The sequence below is a fragment of the Dipodomys spectabilis genome, unplaced genomic scaffold, assembly GCF_019054845.1.
Source record: "Dipodomys spectabilis isolate Male_0828 unplaced genomic scaffold, ASM1905484v1 ptg000081l, whole genome shotgun sequence".
Lineage (NCBI taxonomy): Eukaryota > Metazoa > Chordata > Mammalia > Rodentia > Heteromyidae > Dipodomys > Dipodomys spectabilis.
Window position 1 is genome coordinate 15,979,116 of NW_024870758.1, and position 23,446 is coordinate 16,002,561.

Genomic DNA, 23,446 nt, shown 5'->3' on the forward strand with positions numbered 1-23,446 from the left:
TGCTTTTTCTTTCCATTTCTGCTTCCTTCAGCCCTTTTTGTGACTATAGAAACTTCTTTGCTCAATTCAGTGGAACATTTATTCTAGTTTGTAAAATGAGTTTTTCTTGATGCTAGAATCACAAATAAAACCCAACTTCACTTTTATAAAGCTGAATTTCTTGTAATTTTATCTTTTTATTAAGGTAAATATACTTATAAGTTATTCGTGACCAGGAAGCACCTTTGTATCCCCTGCAGAATACACCTAGTATTAGATTATTGTTGCAAGAATGCCAAACTATTGCCTAAAAATTCTTCTCACACCAATCCAAATTAAACTCGTTTTAAACAGATAAAGTCAAGCTAAAAAACAGTTCTTAAAGTTAATAAATATCAAACTCATTTTCAACCAAAAATTCTATCTATTAGACACTCAAGACTACTTTTTTTTTGTCGGTCCTGGGCTTGAACTCTGGGCCTGGGCACTGTTCTTTAGCTCTTCAGCTCAAGGCAAGCGCTCTACCTCTTGAGCCACAACACCACTTCCAAAGACTACTTTTCTACCACTACAAGTCATAATAAAAATATGTAGTGTCTTAATTTCAACCAATCAAAATGGAGAACAAGCTTGAATCGTTGGCCCCTTTGAAGCCACAAATATTAGAAAGCTCTTCCAGTAACCAACCATGGCTTCTCTCCAAAGAAGCCCATGTTAGCGCCATACTCAGCTCTAGAATCAAGGGTACCATTCTTCAACAATAATGAAACAGTGTAATGTAGGCCAAATATTCATATTCAGTCAGTGCCTGCTACTTTAGTACACATGACAGAAGGAGTAGAAAGTCAGATTAAATCAGTTGTTTTCAGTCCAACAAACATTCTGCAATTGGAAGATGTCTTTAAGACACTAAATCTTAGGTGACAACATTTCTTTGGGGAGAAAAAAAAGACCATACACTTCAACATGAATACAGACACAGATATCACATAGCCAAACATACAATCACATGCCACTTTAATATTCACTCTCACTATTAACTTGGATTCCAAGCTTTTTTCACCTTCAGAGTGGACAGACCATTCATGTTTCAGTGTTGGTAATCCCGTGCAGCATCAGGAAACATCTGAACCTTATGTTGAGTCTGTTAGTATTATGCTCACCTTTGATCCTCAGCTCCACCCACACCTGGGCACCCCTCCCATTCCGGGAGTTCCCTGCATACAGCTGGCCTCTCCCTCTCTCTGCCCAACTGAATTCCCATCTACCTCAGTTCCTACCCTCAGACCCTCCTGCTACCTGGGTTGGGACAGAAGCCATGTGCTTCCTCTTGGAGGAAATATGGCTCCTCTAATAAACCTTATAATAATCTTTCTCCTGTGCCTGCTTGCCTCTGCATTGTCCCCTGACATGGATGTGTGGAATCCTCCTTCAGAGTCTACCTTGGAAAATACACAGCCTTCACAGACAGACATTCCTGCCCAGACTATCTATATCTTTTGTCACCTATCTGCCTCATTTTTCCTTTACGTTCCACCTCAATAGAATATTTGCTTCTCTGCCCATTGATAACAGCTTACTTCTTAATTAGGACATGTTTTGTAGGCTTTTTAAAGTTTTCACAAGGTGACATTCAGAAAAGCAAAAGTCTAATAAAATATTAAACAACTGTCCATTCTTATTGTTTAATGGTGTAACTTTTCTCCTTCCTCTCATCTTGTAAGTCCTCCAAACTGATGTTCTTGTGAGAACATGCTGCTGTCTCTGCTTCTTTATGTCCTGGAAAGCACTTGGGAGATCTCTAGCTCACTTAGCATATGCTTAGTATTCATTTTTGTCACATAAAGCAAAGGACCAAACAACAAGGTGATCAACAGTTGTCACATTTTTACTTAAAAAATAGATTGATGATGTACGCATACTGGGGAACTAGTTTCAATGGCTTTATAGTGTGCTCCCATATCTGCTCTGCCTATATTTATTCCTAAGAAAGAGGAAGATGAAAATAAACAAGCATCACTTCTTGATGGTCAATATCTGTTCTGATCACTAGACGTGACAGATCCAAGCTTAGCTCTGCAGACTATGTGGGTTTTGCAATTGCACTCATATCCGAGAAGCTTATGGGTTTGCTCTACATGATCCTTCAAACTGAGTCCACACCTTCATTTCCTATCAGGGTTCCTGTTTTCTGCTGTTTGCTTGCTGTTAAAAACGTATTCTCAGAAAACTGAAGAATTCATTAGCAGTATTGATAAAAAAGATAAAACGTTAAGAGAAAAATCTTACCAGAAAAATTTCTCTAAGTAATAGGGATAAATGGATCCAATTTTATCCCTGAAAACTGGCTAAAAGAAACATTGGAAATCTATTTTTTTACCTTCTAAAAAGAGAAACTGTTCCTTTAAAATAAAAAACAAAAACAAGAAAAGAAAAAGAAAAATATATATACAGCTTCTATTATTATAGAACAGATACATGCAATTCTGTTTGTTATTTTTTTATGAGTGGCTCAACAGATTGGACTAAGGCACACTTCTGTATTTTCTGCTACCATTTTTTCCATGGTTACCTGAAGTAGGAGATTGGTTTTTCACTGAAATCTCTCACAGTGTAAACTATATTCTATAATTTATCTTGAATAGTAAAGGTGGATCTCGTACCTGTAAGGCATACAGCCTGATGTCAGTTATAACTTTTGGACTCACTACCTGTAAGTGATAGAGTACAGACAAAAGTGTTTTATAAAATATATGCATTTTTAGAAAAGTGAAATGGGAGATGAATGCTACGTTTAAAGGAGTATGCTATCATCTACCATTCCATCAGGTTTCCATTCAATGTCAACTACAGAACCTGCACCAAAATGACACAAGCTGAAAGAGGAGCCCACACATCCATCCCAGGAGACCACACAGAGGCAGGCAGGCAGGCACAGGAGAAAGATTATTATGAGGTTTATTAGAGGAGCCATATTTCCCCCAAGAGGGAGCACATGGTCTCCATCCCCATCCAGGTAGCACGAGGGTCTGAGAGATAGGAAGTGAGGTAGATGGGAGTTCAGTTGGGTCTGGGCAGAGAGAGGGAGAGGCCAGCTGTACGCAGGGAACTCCAGGAATGGGAGGGGTGCCCAGGGGAGCTGAGGACCAAGGTGAGCATAATAGTAACACAAACACTAAGCAAATAAGATGAGTTTAGCATTTTACTGAGTCCAGTATTTCTTGGATTTAATAAGAATTGTTTTGTATTATCCTCACATTTAGTTATTGAGGAGATGCGTATAGTGAAAAGCCTAGAAGTATCAATGTTTACAAGTTGAGAATGACCCTGAAGTTGAAGGAAAACAAGACTTCTTGTAAGGCTAGAGGAAGTAGGAAGACAAACAAATGAACTGTACAAAGTAGAAAAAAGAAAAAAAGAAGCTATAGCTAGGTGTGATGGTGCCAGACTGTATCTCAGCATTGAGGAGATTGCGGCAGGTGGATCACAAGTTTAAGACCAGCCTTAGCTGCACAGTGAGACTCTGTCTCAAAAAAAAATTAAAAAGAAGCTATGCCATGATATGAGTCATAGATGATCCAGCATTGCATGCAAGGGGGAATATAAGATTAATTTGAGTTTACTTTGGGGAAAATAAGAAGTAAATATATTCAGAATATCTTGAAGGAAAGAAAAGGGAACTATTAGCTAGATAGGTATAAAAAGTACCAAACAAAACACATGGCACATGACATGTAGCCCAAAGTAATGCTTCTTGTTCTCATAGTATGTTTGCTTTTCATAATGCCATCAGTTCTGCTCAAATGCATCTTTTTCCCATAATGTCTTCAGCAGTCCTTTAACTAATAAAAAGAGCCAGGGTGGCTCATGCACAAACCATTAAACAATCAATGCAAAGACTAGGGGAAGAGATATGAAAGGAACACTATAAAATTGACTTCTTGGTAGACTCCATCAAAACTCTTCCTTAACCCCTTCTCCTAATGGGAGAGTTTCTGATACTTTCATGGCTTTCCTTTCACTTCCTCATAAACTTACTCCATTTATCTTAAACCCTTTCCTGTGTTTCTTTAATGAGCAGAGGAAAGTGAACTTGTTCTCCTAGACAGCATCAATCATCTTCCCAGAAGTTTTGCCATGGGGGTGAAAGCTAGAAGCAGGGCTTGAGGTCAAGGTCATTTTTGTTTGGTTTAAGATAAGTGATATCAAATTCATGATAGTGGGAAATATCCTTCTAAATAAAAAGAAAGTAATGTTTCCAATGGGAAAAAGGAAATTCTGCAAAAAAAAAACAACTTGCAGAAGCTATGAGGTAAAGAGAAGCAGAGTCTAAGTGGAAGGAATGTTGTAGACGATAACAGAGACATCTCATCCCTAGTAATGGGGAAAGGCCACCTTGATTGGGATAGCTACAGAGAAAGTGGTGACTTGGTAGTGTCTTAACCACAAGTTGTAATGGCAAGGTATCTCGAAGGTGGCCACCAATTTTTTTCTTGAGGAAAAAAACTGGCAGCTGAAGGTGGTCTTCCACCTACACCAACCCTAAGACTGGTAAGAGACTGCTGGAGAAAATACTTCATTTTCTCTCATCTCCCTATCATAAAAAAAACCCTTAATTTTTTGTATTGAATAAACTGGTGGAGGAATAAAGGATTAACTTGCAATGCAGATGAAAATGATACTCAATAATGTTGATTTTTCACAAAACTTCCTTTGTTGTCTCAGACACATTTTCCATGCTTCCACATTCATATTTTTTTTGTAAATAGGGCAACTGTCAATTTGAATTACTCCATCCTGCTTTGCATAAAAATTTACATATTTATCCACCAAGAATTCTATGATAAAGGACAATATCCCTTGAGAGATGAAAAGGCTTGATTCCTAAATCACACTTTTGCATTCTTGAATAGCGAGCCCTCTTTTCCCCTCCAAGCAAAATTGTAGCATTGAAAAAGACAATGGGCCAGGTCACTGGTTTGTATTTAATGTTTCACTGTGAAATTCCATTATACAGAATAGCTCAGAGCATTTTTTGTCTTTATCACCCCAGCTAAAGCAGAGTTTTTGTTAGCTGAGAAGACTAAAATAGGAGCATAAGAAGGCAGTGCTTATTAGTTCCAAATAAGAAAAATCCACTCATGAAAAGGAAAAAAAATTCAAAGCTGGGCCCTGGTGGCTCATACCTGTAATCTTAATGTCTCAGGAGGCTGAGATCTGAAGATCATAGTTTGAAGCCTGCCCAGGCAGAAAAGTCTGAAAGATTCATATCTCCAATTAACTAGGTAAAAGCTAGATATTGAGGTATGGCTCGAATGGTAGAATACCATCTTGATTGAAAAAAGGGAAATGAGAGCATGAGGCCCTGAGTTTGAGGCCTTATACTAGTGGGCACACACACACACACACACACACACACACACACACACACACACACACACACACAAAGAAAGAAGCTAATTTATTTTATTTAGTGTAACTAGTACTTTAAATGTGACTAATATCTTTTGCTTATCAAATAAAAAATTTGTCCTATTTGGATTCAAGCCTAGGCTGTTGATTGCTCAGGGCTTTTATGCTGTCTGTAGACTTTTATTTTCATCTCAGTTGTACAGTTGTCTAGGCTACACCTAATCACTGACATCTTGCTGTTTTCTCTTCCTCCATGAAGGAGATGTGTCCTGAGGAAGCTGGGTCAAGTCCCCATTTGTCCTGCTCTCTAATAGCTTCCCTGGTGTGCCTCATTTCTATATTGCTTTCCCAATTTCTCCAAGTATCCCATAACAAACAGACAAACACCAACAAAATTCTCGGGTGATCTCAGTAGAACAGAGAACTTTGGCATATAAAACTTAGAAATGAAATTAAAGGTTGAAAACATTCACCAGGTACTAGTTGCTCCCTGTTATGTCTACCCAGAAACACAGCACCTTCCTTTTGCTTCTTCCATGCACACTTGGCCCTCTCCAGAAGTAACTGGTGAACCTGGGGGCAGTCGGAAGTCTCCCAGGCTCTGAGGTCACTTCCTCATCTGCTGTGGCCATACCTCCTCCCTGCCTTCTCCCTATAAAACCTTTTTACCCACCATAAGTCATCCCTCTGCACACTTACATGTACTATCCAGCAAACTCTCTCCTGCCTGAACAACCAATTCTCATACACATCTGTAATCTTAGCTATCCAGAAGTCTGAGATATGAAGGATCATAGTGAGGCCAACCTAAGGGGAACAAGTTGGGAAAACTCTTAAGTTCTAGTATCTTATGCCTCTAACCCTACGTACTCACGAGGCTGAGATCTGAAAATGCCATTCCAAGCCAGCCCAAGCAAACTCTTGTTGTCAATGAACCAGAAAAAAAAATTCAAAATTGGAAACCTGGGTCAAGTGGAAGAGCACTGGTTGTGGGTGAAAATTCCATCCAGAGATTGAGGCCCTGAGCTTAAGCATCAGTACCTACACAAAGGAAGGGTAGGGGGGGAGGTGGGGAGAGACAGAAACAGAGACAAAGAGAGAGGAAGGGAAGGAGGGAGGAAGAAGGAAGGGAGGGAGAGAGGGAGAGAAGGAGGGAGGGAGGAAGGATGGAAGGAAGGGAGGGAGGGAGGGGGGAGGGAGGGGGGAGGGAGGGAGGGAGGGAGGGAAAGAGGAAGGAAGGAAGGAAGGAAGGAAGGAAGGAAGGAAGGAAGGAGTAGCAGCAAGCATGACTCAGATAGTAGAGTGTCTAGGGGCACAAAGAAGACACCAAATACAAGAGGCCCTGAGTTCAAACCTTGGTGTTGACAAAAGCAAAACAAAACAAAACAAAAAATTGGAAGCACTTAGGACTCCTGTGATCTAATGAAACTCTATTAACTTAATGTTGGCACTTGAGTGCTGAATGTGAACTCCAGTTCACTGATGAAATGCTATTGCTCATTATTCCTATCTTTGCACTAACTCTGTACCCACAGCTCCACAAGATGACCATATCTCACAGCAGCTGTGTGTTCTTGCCTAAACTGAAAAAGTTTAGTGCTTTTCCAAGTGTGGCACAGAGCTGTAAAAGCCCATGCATGTATCTGGGGGTCATTTCTTAGAAGAAGTTCTTCAGAGTAATTGAGAATGCTCCTGTCTGGTGTTTGCTTTTGATCAGGGCATTTCCACAACACTTTATTTTGGAATAGTAAGATTCTGCCATATACTCTTTGGAAACTTAAAGAACAAAGCAAAACATAGAAAATAGAACTGGAAGGAAGGCAAGTCTGTGAGCCCTACCAGGTTGAATTTTACCAATAACATTCTAAGGACTCTTAACCTGAGCCTCCAAGGAAGAGTAGATATAGGAGAAGAGAAGCATTTGTGGTCCATTTTAGTGAGCTCTGAGCTGATATAGACCATCAGGTAGCAACCATTACATTCACCTGAACAATAAGGGGAATGTTCTCTCGGGCTATCTTCGAAAGTATCACCATACTATTGCTCCCTTCAGATTTCTTTGTGGATCTTCTTTTTTTTGTAGTCTCTGCTTTAGTACAGTGCTAAGGGTACAAAAGGGAATTTATGTTTTGCTCAGAAGACAGCAACATAAAACAGTTAAATGAGGGCTCATGTAGTATCTCCAGCTTCACCTTGTGAGTCACAAATAACATGATAAATGTTGCTTTAGTCTCTGAACAGCCACAGCATTAATCAGAAAAGAAAACCAGAACATATAAAGTCTGTTTTTCATTTTGTAATGGAATAGATGAACAAGACCTGAGCTGTCTGCAGGCAAGTAGAGTATCTGTCTGTTCCGATTCTACCATTTCTGGTCCCTCCTGGAGAACAGGCAGAGGAAGGTTTAGGAAAAGTATGCACTGAACTTTGTACCTTTAAGATCCTATTTGTTCACTTTTCAGAACTTCATTTCTTCTTTAATTGAGCCAGATATTGTTTCCTCATAATCTTTTGCTAGATGATAGGGACTTACCTACTTGTTCTGGGTGGGAGCTGGGGATGAGAGGACTGTGCATATTGGCTCTCTTCATCCCCATTTCTCATTCAAGAAAGAGCTTAGTTTTGTATTTTAAATCAATTTTTAAGCATGACCTTGAGCCTAAATTCTGGCTTTTATATAGGAAAAGGAATTTGTTACCATTCTTTGTGTCTGCACAGTCAGCCAAGCTCCTCCAGTATCCTTTCTGTGTGGGAGGGAACAAGCCCTTTCCATTGGCTAATAACATCTAAAGAAAGCTGGACCCTTCTGCCTAGTGCAGCTACAAGGAAAGTAATTTTTTTTCACTGATGTAGCCCTCATATAGTCGGGTACGAGTAAAATGAGGAAAATTATCCATCCAATGCTGTAATTATAGTGACTCGTTGACACAAATGCTGAGAGGCAGATGTGGCATAAATAATGAGGAAACACAAAGCAGATTCTTTATCATCAACTGCAGCCTTCAAGTCCTCAGAGGCCACTGGTAAGAATCCCTGTTTCCCCAAGGTTCCTTGATTATTGTCCCACCTAGTGAAAGGTGTATTTAAACAGCTGGCCTGTTTAAATACAAGGTGATATTGAATGGATGGAATAAACAGGGAATATTTAGAAAAGGTGTCCAAGTCATGAGCAAAAGGAAAACTTACATGAAAACAGGACTTCGACAGAGGTTGGGCTGAATCCTGAAGAGACTGGCTATACTTGGTCATTTCCCTTGCTAGTACAGATAGTAAGACACTATGGGAAAACAGAGCCCTCCAAAGATACAGACTTTTATATGATTTTGCTAGACACCATTCTTTCCTTCATAAAATGAGGGGTTCATGCCCCTAACATAACATGAGGATCCTAGTAGGACTGTGGCTCAGGAGAAAAATTTTCTGTTTGTACATTCTAATATGAACTATGTCAAACTAAGTTTGACCATTTTTGTCCTCTGTGAATTGCTCGTGTGGAGCTTCCTGTCTGACAGTAAATTAGCCTAAGAAGAGGAGACCAAGGTGCTGGAAGGCTTGAGGTTTTGGGTCACCTGCCCATATAGCTTTCTTATATTTTCTGGATCTGGTGATGACTAATTCTATAGGATCCACTCCATCTCACAATGAAGTGCAGTAGAATAACTTAGTTAATCTAGAAGCAATATTCTTTCGTGTAGTTACAGTGCTCTAATATTGCACTGTGTACTTTTTACTTTGCACTAACTGTTGTTAAAATCATTATTCAGTCCTTTGCTTTGGAGAGATTATACTAGCATGTCCAGAAAATGAAATTCCTAAAATATTCATTGAATATTAAAGGGATTATCTCCTATCTCTGGTTTACCATGAATCACAACAAGGCCTCCTAATCTGTGCTGATTGAAATGATGTGGGCCAATAAGACATTGCAATAGTAGATATAAGATACACATAAATTGTTTTTGATCATTCTTACCAAGAGGAATGTAAAAGAGTGTACTTATCAGATCAATGACCACTTACCTTTTAATTTTATTCAAAGAAAGGTATCTTATCTGATATAGCCTCTCTAAGTCAGGCTACAACATGTTAAGTTTATGGTCATCTACATTTCTAGGATCCAACTGTGTTTTGTCAGTCAGAATAGTGGATTACAAAAAAAGGACCTGGTAGTGACATGACTTACATTCTTTAAATCTTTATGGTGGTGCTAAATCTCTGCCATGTCCCTGTGTTGTTGTATTATTCAAGCTTTGATATCTTGGTTGTGGTGTGGACAGTTTCAGGGCTTGCTCTTGGTTTTCTCATCGATACGTTTTAAGGTTGAGGCCACCATATGGTTTAGCTATGTTGCTTCTCTCAAAGGTACACATTGGGACATGAAATGGTCTCTCAGTTAAAGCCATGGATTCAAGGGAATCTATATATTTTTCACTTGTGACAGGACTCCATTTATTACATGGTCACTGCAGGTATCCCCTGGCTATCTAGAGCCAAGATGATATTTTTGGGTTTGATCATGTGTCCATCTATCCTCAAAATATCTAAGTATTTTCCTATCCCCAGAATGTGGTTATTTCAGTAAATGGCTTTGTAAGAACTGGGGAATCCTTTTAATCTATATTTGCCTTGGTGTTGCAAGGTCCTTCTTTATGCTCAGCTGCTCTCTTAGATAATGAAATTTGAATATTATACATTGCTCATTATAATCTAAAGGTTTTATGACTTTTTTCATAGGGTGGCTAATCCCAGCCTTTGGATCATCCATCATCCTTGATTTCCTCTGATTGTATAAAATAAACAACACCCTTATTAGCTATTTTCCCCTTAGACCTCAGTATTCAATTAACCATCTCTATACCATTTATAGATCAGGATCCAACGATGTCATCATGGTTTTGCCATTCATTACAGTAATTGTGACCACATCTTTTTCTGATCCTAAGAGTCACCACCTGGCCTCCATTATTTTTGTTCCTGTCATCATCTCATTGCTACTAGGTTACTCAGTGTCTGCTGTTCATGGCCTTGGAGATAGCTATAATGGAATTTGTAAAGCTGGTAACCCTTGCACATATTTGAAGAAAAAAATAGGTTACTGTTAAAACCCTCTAAAATCTCAGAGAATTTGGATTTAAGGGTTTAGAGTACCACAACCTGATTTTCCCAGTCCATTTCTTGGAAATAGATGCCTTTCTAATCAGGGTTTGACTTGGCTACTTGGATTTTGCTACCATATTCTCTAGAGTTCTACCAAATATAATTAAATCTTGCACCATTACCTCAGCTTTCTGATCCTATGGCTATTGGAAGTGAGAGTATCTTAGGTTTTCCAGAGAGCTTCTTTGAATTTCTCCTATCTTGATGATTATTCTATCCGATTATTCTGTCATTATTCTGATGATGTTGCTGTCTTCTACCAATTGATCACCAGCATTAAGCAAGTGAAATAGGATTTTATAATATCTGTAATTACCACTCTATAATTAAAGAGACCTTATATATTAAATGAACTAGTCTATTTTCTTTCACTTTTAAAACATTTCAGCTCACGAGTGTACAACTACAGCTGATGAAGGGCTCCACATACTGGAGTTTGCCAGGCAGCTGGTAGGTGACCCAGTTTTATACTTGGCTTTTCAGGAAAGCACCTGGCACCAATTGTTTCCAGTTAGATTCCCTGGAAAGAATTTGTGAGGTGAAGATCTCATTCTGGGATATCATTGCAGAGCCATCCTGAATGGAGACAGGAGATAAAGATGGCTTGTGGCACAAGAGCTATCCTAGGGATATTCTTGGGAGATGCATCTCCCTGGGGCCACAGATAAAACCTGGTGAGGGATGCAGCCCTGATCAATGACAGACAATATTCCCTGGTGTGGTGGCAATTAGTACCTCAGTTTTGAAGTGATGATTATGAATTCTTTTTCAAACTTTACATTACTCCCTGTCCCCCCACACATATATTTCTTAACTTTTTTTCCTTAGAAGGAATCATAAAGTTCATACCTACTTTCCTCCCTCTTTCAATTCTTCTTTAATCTCTTGCAAATATAAATATATTCTCTAGTTCTATAACTTTGTTATTTCAGAACAGTATGTAAGTCATATAATACATGTAGCTATTTTAAATGGACTCTTCATCATAATTTGGACAAATCACTAAGGCTTTATTATGCTCCTTTTCATTGTTGAGTAAACTTCTATGTGATATGGGTATACCGCAATTTGACTGTTTGCTCCTTTATATGCACTGGTTTTTTCTAGTTTGGGGCTTTACTTTGTGGTGATAGGAATCACATTTAGGGACGTGTACATGCTAAGCAAGCGCTTTGCCACTGAGCTGCATCCCCAGTCCACTTAGGCTATTATGAATAAAGTTGTTGTAACTATTTATGTATAATTCATATGTGAACACAGATTTTTCACTTCTCTTATCGAAATGGCCAAGAGAATTGTTGAATCTGACTCCACTTGCATGTTCAGTTTTTAAATGAACTACAAGATTCTTAGGTTTTATATTCGTAAAAGTCCCCCAGTTTCTCTGCATTCTTCACAGCACTTGGTTTAGTTTCCCAATTCATAAACATCAGATGTCTCGATTCCTTTAGATCGCCTTTGACCTCTTACATCTGTAGTTTTCAGCATATAAATCATGCACATAATTTGTTGGAGTTTCACCGCATAATTCCATTGATTTTTTGAGTAGCTACTAGTGGCTGTATAGTTTTAATTCCAGCACTTACATATTCTTTAGTAACACAAAATCACATTTCTTTATCTATCTTATATCCTGAGAACTTTCTTATCTGTTACTACTAGGAGGTATGTGTTGTAAATGTGTATATACCCAAAAGAATATATATGTATGTATATTATATAGTCAATTACATATTATACTTTACAAAATACTATATAATTTTATGCAGACAATCATTTTGCAAGCTTACAAATGAGACAGTTTCATCTCACCATATGATAGCAAACACATCATGTAATACTTTGTAACCTGATAGAAATTCCAATATCATGTTGAATAAGAACTATCATAAATGGATATTTTTGCCTTATTTACAATTTTAAAGGAAAGCATTTATCCATCAGTATTGCTTTTAGACATTTGGATGTCTTTTATCAAGTTGAGAAACTCCTCTATGTCTGTTGTTTTCAATGTAAACAATAACTTCTTTCTTTTTTTAATTAAAAAAAAATTTATTGTGAAAATACTGTACAGAGGAGTTACAATTACATGGGCAAGATAACGAGTACATTTCTTATCAAGCATTGTAGCCTCCTCCTTTGTTGTCCCAACTTCTTTCTTGAATAGTAAAGTTTTGGTTTTTAAAACCCACCAATTTTCTCATTGTTAATGTGTATTATGTTGACTGATTTTCAAATCCTAACCTGGGCATGTTCGCTCATGCCTATAATCTTAGCTGTCAACCAGGCTAAGATAGAGAGGATCAAGTTTGAGGCCAACCCATAGTTTTGTTAGTGTTTTCCTTTTTCTTTTTGGATTGCCTTTTCCCAATTTTTGGTAACAGGGTAATGATTGCTCCATGAAATGAATTGTAAAGTGATGATTCTTTCGATTTTATGAAAAACACCTTTTTCCTGCCAAGGGTCATTTAGAGATTTATAACATCATTCACAGGCCCAGATTTATTGAATTTTGCTTTGAAAAAAATCCTAGATTTATTGAATTTTAAGTACTCCCTGTGGCTATGTTGGCCAAACCAAATAATTTCACAGGCCTTATATGTCTAACACTCCCCAGCCTGGCAAGGTTGGCAGGTATTGTCCATAAATGATAAATTCAATGTTTTAAATAACATAGTTATTTAAAACAAATGACTTTTTTCATATTGAATGATATGTGGTCATTTTTTTTCCTTAAAGAAATTGTTTAGTTGCAGTTCTCAAATTTGTTTGTAGAGATGCTCACTTTGTTTCCAAAGTACCCTTTTGAAATCTCAGAGATTGTAATGATGTCCTCCACCTTAGTTGATATTTGTATTTGCAGCTCCTTTTTAGTCATTGTCTGTTGTACTCAAGGATTGTTGATTTTATTGATATTTTGAAAACACTAACGCTGTTTCATTGCTTTTTTTTAACCTTTCTGCTTTCTTTGGGTTTATTTTGTTTTTTTTATTTTAAGTTCTTGAGGTACCAACTTAAAATATTGATTATTTTGTCCTCTTCAAATGTGCACATTTTTATTGTGAAATTTCCCTTCTAGCAGCACTTTACTTGTGCCCTAAAAATTTGAGATGCAGTACATTTGTTTTCATTGCATTCAAAGTGTATTGTCATTTTCCTTGAGACTTCAGCTGTGACCCATGGAATGTTTAACACTATGCTGTTATTTTTGAAATGCTTGGAGATGATTCTATTTTCTTCCTGTTATTGATTTCTAGTTTGATTCAATTGTAGTTGGAGAACCCACTGTATGATTTCAGTTATTTTGAATTTGTTGGGATTTGTTTTGCAGATCAGGATTATATATATAGTTTTGTATATGTTTCTTGAAAACTGGAAAAATGTATTCTGATGTCCTCACATGAAGTGCTCTATGTGTTGATTTGGCCTGGTAGATTGATGATGTATTTGATTTTAATATTCTGATAATTATCTGTCTAGTTATTTTATCAATGAGGTATTTTGAAATAACTAATGGGATTGTAATTTTATCTATCTCTGAGATTTTGTTTCATACATTTTCATCTCTTTTCTTTAGTAAATATCCATTTAAAATTTCTGTGTCTCTGTGTCATTACAGCAATATTTACCATAGCTAAGATATGAAATCAATCCAGATGCCCCTCAGTAGATGAATGGATCAAGAAAGTGCAGTATATATACACAATGAAATTTTATGCTTCCATCAGAAGGAATGACATCACCCCATTCGTAAGGCAATAGAAAGACTTGGGAAAAAATCATATTAAGTAATTCAGACCCAAAGAAACAGAGGCTCCATGGTCTCTCTAATTTGTAATAATTAGTATATATCTAGGATAGTCCTAGCAGATGATCACAATAGCTATGTACACACGACCGTATAAAATGATGCTAATTGAAATGAACTCCAAGATATGGCAACAAGAGGATTTTATTGTTGTTATTGTTGATTATGATGGTTTCAATATATTGTGAGAAGGTACTTTTTGTTTTTGTCGGTCTTGGGGTTTGAACTCTGAGTTTGGGCACTATCCCTTAGCTCTTCAACTCAAGGCGAGCCACAAGGCCACTTCTGGTTTTCTAGTGGTTTATTGGAGATTAGAGTCTCACGGACTTTCCTGCCAGGGCTGGCCTTGAACCATAATCCTAGGGATCTCAGCCTCTTGAGTAGCTAGGATTACAGGCTTGAGCCACCAGCACCCCACCTTTTTTCTTTTCTTTTTATTTTTCCCCCTTTGGTTTGTTCCCTGTTGCCACTGTTTTTGTATTTTGGTGCCTTGTGACTCCTATACACGTTCATCTGATTTGGGGAAGGAAAGGGGAACAACAAAATGGTGAGACAAAGGACAAAGGGTAAACCAATGCATCAGCGATACTTACAAGACACTATGTTGGAAATGAGCTTTACAACTTGGGGGAGGAAATGGGGAGGGAAGTAGGAGAAAAATGAGAGAGGAGGTAACAATGTTCTACAAGAAATGTACTCGTCACTTTACTTATATAATTGTAACTCTTCTGTACAATACCTTTACAATAAAATAAAATTTAAAAAATACACTGGGACATGATAAATTATGCATGTCTCTAGACATTCACACAATGAGACAAAGGACGATACTCTTAGGAGAGGATCACAAAGCACAATAGCTATGTACATCTGAGCATGTAAAATAAAATTTATCGAAATGAACTCCAGGAAGTGAAAGCAAGAGGTTTTAAAATCTTTGTTGTTTTTGTTTTCATTTCCTTTTTTTCTTGTTCATTTATCTGTCTTTGGAAGGGTGAGGGGGCACAGAAATGATAGGACAAATGGTGAACAAATGCAGCAGTGGTACTCACTAGACACTATGTTGAAAATCAACTATATAGCTTGTGGGTGGGGATAGGAGGGAAAAACGGAGAGAGTGAGGGAAGGGGCAACATTGTTCCAAAAGAAATGTACTCTTTATGTCACTTAGATAACTGTAACCCCTCTGTACATCACTTTTACAATAAGTAATTTTTTAATGACATCCTAAAAATATTTGTGTCTTCTGGATAAATTGATTTCTTTGTCATTAGATAATATTCCTGATTCTTTTAATCTTCTTTGCTTTAACTCTGGTTATATAATATTAATTTAGTACTCCTTTTTTCTTCTTTAATGGTTATATTATGTAATCTTTTCATCCTTTTATCCTACAAGCATGTAGAAGGCATATAGTTGGGTCATACTTTTTAATATATTTTTCAAATTTTTGCATTTCATTAGCATAATAAGCTATTTAATTTTAAATGAATTGCTGATATGTTCAGAATGAGTTTGCTGTATTCTTTTCTGCTTAGTATTCACTGCAAGCTTTTTTTCTATTTTCTTTACTCAGTTTTTCTGTGGGCTATCAACTGTTTCTTTTTCTTTTTGGGGGGAAGGGAGTCTGGTCATGGGGCCTGAACTCTGGGCCTGGGCACTGTCCCTCAGCTCTTCAGCTCAAGGCTAGCGCTCTACCACTTGAGCCACAGCACCACTTCCGGCTTTTTTCTTTTTGCTTATGTGGTGCTGTGGAATCGAACCCAGGGCCTCATGCATGCAAGGCAAGCATTCTACCATTGAGCCACCTTCCCAGCCCCGCTATCAACTTTTTCTTAATTCAACATTAGATTTATTTATAGTTATTTTCAGTATTTTAGTGTATCATTAAGAAAACAGACAATATCTTATAGAGTAACTTAAGTTATATAAATGTTATCATAGAGACAGAAAAATTTTATACTTTCATGATCCTTTACTTGCACATGTATATAATATATTGCCTCAAATATCTCCTCTATGTCCATTTAGGACACAATACACAACATTTGCATTTTAGTCATCAGCATAGCTTACTAACTCAAGAAGAGATAAAAAATGATCTTGTTTTTATAAATTTTACTCTTTTCTTTGTTATGGAACATTTCCTTGTTTCTTCTTGATGTCCTAAGTTTCTTATTTTTATACTTTCTTTCTGTTTAGAAAATTTCCTCTAGTCATTTTATTTTACAGTAGAACTGCTGATAAAATTCCATTTTCTTTTCTTCCTGAAAATAGTTTTATTTTTCCTTCATCTCTGAGAAACATTTTCACTGAAGTAAGATGTCTACTTTATGTTTCTTTTCTTTCAGAATTAGAAAAGAAATATGGTGCCACTTGTTTCTGGCATCAATGGCTTCTGAGGAGAATAGTGTTATTATTATTCAAATTACTTTCATAAAGGTAAGAAGTTACTTCTTTTTCACTGACTTCAGTACTCTTTTTTTTTTAAGTGGTACAATTTTCAGAAGCTTAAAGTTATCATATAATCTCAAGGTGGACATCCATGAGCTAAATCTGCTTGGAGCTTGATCATTTTCTTAAAATTTTAATTTGTCTCCATCAAATTAGGAAGGTTTTTAGCTATTATACTTTCCAGTATTTTTAAGCTCAGGTTTTGTTCTTCTCTTCTGAGACTCCGATAACACTACATATTATGTCAGTCTATTTTCTCTGTGTTGTACAGTGTTGTTCTCTCTTCCAGTGTACTAATTCTTTCTTTTCTCCTCTCTATTCTGTCCTTGTACCTACTGATCATTTTTGTTGTTGTTTAAGTATTTTTTTAATTCTAAAATTGTATTTGGTTCTTTTATCTTCTATTACTTTGCTAAGACTTTCTAGATTTTCCATTTCTTAAGTCGATTCACAATTGTCAAAGCATTTTGATGATGGCCACTTTATATCTGTTGTCACCTAATTCTAACACCAATAGCATCTCGGTAGTGTTGTTTATTTAACTTTGAGATTGTCTTACTTCTTGATACAATAGTATTTTCTGTTTGAAATTTTTAGTTGGAACCTGTATATTTGGGACATTATATTTGGAGACTCTGGATACTATTTAAACTTTTTTTAAAAGTTGGATTTCTGTAGCACAGCTCTAGCAGAGGAAGGGATGGAGAAGGGAAGGCATAGAAAAACAGGATCTACATTTAGTCTTCATTAACTTTCAAGAGGAATATTCTCTTTTACTGATAGTAAGGTCTCCTCTGAAGTCCTTTTAGTTGGGAGGAATGAAAGGACTTCCCCTTTCCACTAACTAAACCACACAGGAAAGAAGGACCTTACTCTTCATGAAAACACTGACTCTCTCTTTATCTTCTGGTACCACCTAAAAGAAGGGTAGGACCGGCAGGTGCCTGTATAGTCTGGCAAGAGAAGAAGTCTGGGCTTCCTACTCTGCTCTTGCTGGTGGGGGTGGGAATAGGCATCAGTAGAGCTACTATGAATGCCATATATGTATGTATGTATGCATGTATGTACTATTATGTGCATTTATTTCCTAACTTCCACCTCCCCCACCCCCACCCCCCATGTCCGTAAAGCCTCTCCTCTTCATTCATCGGCTTGAATTTAGTTTGAGTGACTTAGAAATGCTTTTAAATTTTTTCCTATGTTCTGTTCTTATTGTGTCTGAGTAGATGCAGCTTACGAACAGTCTTTCCACCCTCTGGAATTATCTACAGTCTCAGGCAGGCTCATCTTGATCCTCTTTTTTCCCTGGTTCCCTTTTAAATTTCTGGCTGTCCAGTCATTTTATCTTTATCAGCTCTGCTAGTCTCACTTTAAGGCTTACAACTATCTCTCTTCGTTTTAGACAATGAACTTAAGGATGGAGTTCTCTTCTCATTATCCTAAATAAAATCTAAGTTCAGAGCAGAGTTGTGAAAGTATTTGCTTTTATAGTTCACTTTTCTCCTTGTATTGAAATCCTGTACCAATTTCCTAGAGTTGAGAGTAATGAACAGTTTTCTTCAAGTGTTATGCCAACTCTGTGTAGGCATGGAGAGGTGCTAGCAACTCCTCCAGGCATGGAGCCTTGCTCCTATGCAGAAGGAGAGATAATCAAAAGCTCAGTATTCTCAACCTGCTATTCTTCCATCCTACAATGCGACTAGGTGGAACAAGAGAAGCTTGCCCCTCTTGGACGCTCCTACCTCAAGCAGAAATTCTGTAGACAAGAGTTGAGGGGAGATGAGATGAGAAATATCTGCCCTTTCCACAATGTGATGGCCTAAGAGCTAGAGCTAAAGAGAGCCTTGCCTTCTTGACGCGAACTATGAAGCGGGGTTTCTGGCATGTGGCTTCACTAACACAGATCTGATGGGATGTAGTGATTAATGGAGTAGATTATAACTCATACACTATGGACTCTTGCTATTCTGGAGTTTAGTTTTCTTGCTATTCTGGAGATTAGTAGATTTCTTCAAATGTACATTTCTCCATCTGATATACTCCTTTAGGATAATTTCTAGATATTTTTAATTTTTGAAATAACCACTTCTACCAGTTAAATTGTTTTGTTGGTAGAGAGCCTACTAATTGTCCCACCACTCAGTTGTTTGGCTGTGTTTGTGTATGTAGGGAAGAAAAGAAAAATAGTTCATTCCTGTAGGGGTACATAGAAATGTATCACTGGATTGAACATAGAACAGCACATATGTGATTATGTAATTGTTGAAGACACCCAACATAAGTAAGTCATTTTTAAAGGTTTTGAAAAAAGAAAGGCTATGAACATAACCAACTTGAAATGACAACTGCTGTGGAATATGGATTTGATTATAAGATGGGGGGGGAAGAAAAAGATTAAGAACTACTAACATTGAACCAAATGTCTTATCAGCTCTCTCATTTTCAGTTTGCCCAGGAAGTAAATCTATAACAAATGAACCCATAAAGATTTATAATAGAAGGATAATGATGACATTTGAATGGAAAAGAGAGATAAAATGTTACAGAGGAAATTCTAAAGATTTTAGCAGTGGATTGGATAATGAAGAAGAAAAATAAAACATCAAAGGTTATAGTGAGTTCCTAAGGCAATCAACCTTTTCCCATTTACAGACACAAGGAATTCAGACAAAGCCTCATGAATTTTACTGTACCATTATGTGAACATAAAATATCATTGCTGTATAAAGGTCTGGATCTATCGGAGAAGTATTGACTCATATTTGGATTGTAGGAGACAAGTTATTGTTAATGATTTTGAACCAGAATTTATTGATAAGGGATGAGGAACTTTCTAGAAGGCTGGCAAATGAAGGAATACAAGGCAGAAAGGACAAAGAAAGAAAACAAGAGGTAGTCTCTGTTATCTTCACAATTTGATTGACTATGTTTCATAGTCTTCAGCTTATTAATTTTTTTATAGTTCTTTTAGCATCATGTGCCCCAAGGCAATTTAATGTTGGATGGATATAGCTAAATGGTCTCATCATTGAATTGTTTTATGCACAAAAAATGTTTTCTTTCAATGAGATCTTCTTTTCCTATGACTGTATACAGCTTCAATTAACTAGAAACTTCAGCTTCCTTCCTTCTTGTTCCTAACTGTCACGACCACCTCGACCAGCAAGGAAGACGCAACACCGAGCTCTTCTCTCTGCAGTTTATTCAGGACCTTTGAGCAATCTTCTGGCTTTTTTTCTTTTTTGCTTATGTGGTGCTGGGGAATTGAACCCAGGGCCTCAGGCATGCAAGGCAAGCGCTCTACCACTGAGCCACCTTCCCAGCCCCTTTCAAGCAGCATATCTCTGTCCCAAGCTGGGTTTCCCGCAGCCTGATTGGCTGCAGCCTCTTCACTAGCAAATACAATCAAAAAGGCCTTCCAATCTAAATACTGACCTGGGCTCAAACAAGCTCGTGCGAGCCCACTCCAATCACTGGGCGTCATACAGTGTCTGTTTAGGGCTCCACCTGGGCCACAGTAAAGGAGGCCGTGATTCTGTATGTCCGCACAGACTCAGCTAAAGATTTTATCACCTTAAAATCTCAGGGTTCATGCATGATACCGCTGTCCCTGTGGATCCTGAAATATTGGACAGGCTAGATGTAACTCGGTTCTGACCGCTTTCCACACGTCTGGGCTGAAAGAACAGCCGGGGCTGCCACTTCCGGGGTCCTCCGCATAGAGCGGAGGGGCCGAGGGTGCGGCGCGGCTCACAGAGGGCGTGCATTCGTCTTTATCTGGGTCCTCTCTCTCCTTCCCTTTCCTCTTCTTTCTTATCTTTGTTTTTTCTATTTGTTCTATGAGTGATTGTAGTTCCTCTGAGTCTGTAGACTCAGAGGTCTCTAGTTCGGCAAGATCGGGGTATACCCCCCTCCTGCTTTTCCCCTTTTCGCTGCCTGCCCTTTCCGATCTTTCTTCCTGCAGCATTTCTAGGGCGGCCTGACCATTCTCTACCGCCTCACTGCAGCTCTGGTCCTCAAGACAGCCTCTTATCAGTTTCCATATTGGTCTCACTCGGCTCTTAAGCGTTCCTTGTTCAGAGGCAAAATCTAGGTCCCTCCCTAGTTTCTCCCAAGAGGCCACCGTGAGGCTTCCAGAGACAGCGAACCATGGGGCAACGATGTCACATTCATCCAAAAATCTCTCTAAAGTACTCTTTTTTATTTTTAACTTCTTTGAGTGCAGTAGCTCATTGAGAGCCAAAAACATTGGGTGCAAAGAAGAAGCGCCCATGTTTTAAAAATCTTAACCTGGTAAACAATCTTTTACTTTTACTTTTGGCTATTCTACCGACTAGCCCCGGGTTCTCGCTCTCTCTTTATCTACAGAGAAGAGCAAATATCCCCCCCCCCTCTTGTCGCAGATTCCCCCTTTACCTGGGAACTTACCGGTGCACCACCCTGACCGCAGAGAGTTCTGAGTCCTCGTTGAGGTTGTGGCTGAGTCCCTGTACGGGCCACCACCCTGTCACGACCACCTCGACTAGCAAGGAAGACGCAACACCGAGCTCTTCTCTCTGCAGTTTATTCAGGACCTTTGAGCAATCTTCTGACCCCGGAGAGAATCCCCCACAGCCTTAAGTACCCCCTGGGTAGCCAACCCTGATAAGCCACGTGAGAGCCATCAATAGGTCCAGGTGCACAGAAGCAAGCCAGATTCCATGGCTTAGCCATATAAGGAGTTGTTTACCACAGAGACCACTCGCCATCGGGAAGGCGGAGGGCGGAGGCCGGCGCCATCTTCAAGGTGCAGCGGCTGCATGCAGCTCTCTACACCTAACTAAATATTTCTTAGTGCATATATATATTTAAATCAGAGATGTCTATTTTTTTAAATCAAATTAATGTTTATAACAAAATATATCCTAGGAACAAATCCTAGAAACTGAACTCAATAGTGTCTTCTCAGACTTGGGAGCATGAGACACACTGTGACTGGTACAATTTAGTAGGCTGAATAGAAGGGATAAACAGCATAGAGCTATAAAAAGTCATTTTGTGATGTTCTTACTTTGATTGTAGTGCTTTCTTATTTTCAGGAGAAAAGACTTCAAAAGTAACAAAATATTTGAGAAGGGAATTTACATCATTCAGTTCTACGTAGTATTCTTGTGCTATTTTCTCAGCAGTCCACGTTTCTGGATAAAGTTTATGATTATTGAGAAGTGTCAGTGCTTCTACAATGGAAATTTTGCCTTTAGGAATGCTGGTGACATTCATTTCTGAGTGATGGTCTTTCGGCATTCTGAACTCCTTTGGCACTGGCTTTGGTTGAACATTTTTTACCTTCAGGGAAGACACGGGATCTCTGGAATCAACGTATATATCTTTCAAAAATGAGTGCAGCTTGTTATCCTTGTTAGTAACTTCTCGTTCAATTTCTGGATGATGGCTCATCTGCTCCACCAGGCGCTTCTTGGTGGAAGGGTGTCTGGGAGCCAAGGAGGGCTTCCTCTTGCTGATCTCCCGTTCCGCCCGGTTCTCCAGGTTGAAATTCCTGAGGGCGCGGAACACCGAAGCCCCCATCTCTTCAGAGCATGGTGACCTCAGATGTCTATATCTTTATCTAAAATTAAATGACTTTGTAAATCAAAACATAGGGATATATTGAGCTTGATTATCAGAATATTTGCCTAAGTGAGTCACTGTATCTTGGTGCCTAAGATTGGTTACAATTCTATTTTCTAGAACTGTATGTTTCTGCTACACATTATTCCTTAGAACCTTTTTAATGTATGTAAATGCATCGAGTCCTATAAATAAATATGGATAGCTGAACACAAGTTGACAGTGTTCATATTGCTCACCTTGGAATGACAAACACTAATGGGTAATATGTATTAAACATTTAGTGTTTACCAGGTATCATCCTAAGCATGTTGCTACATTGACCCGTTTGATGATCACAGACACTCTCAGTGTTCAGAACAGTTATATCTCCAAACATTCATGATAGGTATAAACAGAGCTGCATTCCTGCTTTACTTTGCACAGCTAGTATGTGTGCAAAATTAGTTCCTAGTATTCAGGTGGACCTGTTGCAACAATGAGAAGTACAAAATGTCATGTCAAAACCAGCTTTACAATGTCGGTGGGGGGGGGGGGAGGGGGGGTACGATTGGTTGGGAGGGAGGGGGGAGGCCGGGAAGGGAGGTGAAGGGTAAACAAAGGAGGAGGCTGCAATGCTTGGTAAGAAATGTATGCATTATCCTGCCCATGTAATTGTAACCCCTCTGTACAGTATGTTCTCAAATAAAATAAAATAAAATTTAAAAAAAAAATAATAAAACTATCAAATATTAGCTTTATAATAAAAAAAAAAAAAAAATTAGTTCCTAGTTAGTACCTAACCATCTGGCTCTGGAGTCAGACCTGTGTTTTACATAAACCAACAGAACCTACAGTCATTGGAGTCAATATTTTTTCTTATTTCTTATTAAAATCTGAAAGAATGTATTCTTTCTCAAACCTAAAAAATTTGGGGGTTAAAATGTGAATTCTACTAAATAGTACTTATGGAGATTTATGGATTCAACCAATGAGAACTAATGAACAGGAGAATCTGATAACTATTGACAGATAATTGGATTTTCTTTT

The 23,446-nt window shown here is 38.1% G+C and overlaps 1 protein-coding gene across 1 annotated transcript; it reads right to left on the bottom strand.

The window, feature by feature from the left end:
- Window positions 1-21,840: 21,840 nt before the first annotated feature.
- On the bottom strand, window positions 21,841-22,391 carry LOC122110818 (NADH dehydrogenase [ubiquinone] 1 alpha subcomplex assembly factor 4-like). Its single transcript, XM_042683520.1, has one exon. The coding sequence runs from the start codon at window positions 22,373-22,375 to the stop codon at window positions 21,857-21,859; it is 519 nt and encodes a 172-aa protein (XP_042539454.1). The 5' UTR covers window positions 22,376-22,391; the 3' UTR covers window positions 21,841-21,856.
- Between the last annotated feature and the right edge of the window lie 1,055 nt (window positions 22,392-23,446).

What these genes read in the sequence shown, in the direction of transcription:
- LOC122110818 (XM_042683520.1), bottom strand. Translation starts at nt 22,375, where the DNA reads ATGGGGGCTTCGGTGTTCCGCGCCCTCAGGAATTTCAACCTGGAGAAC.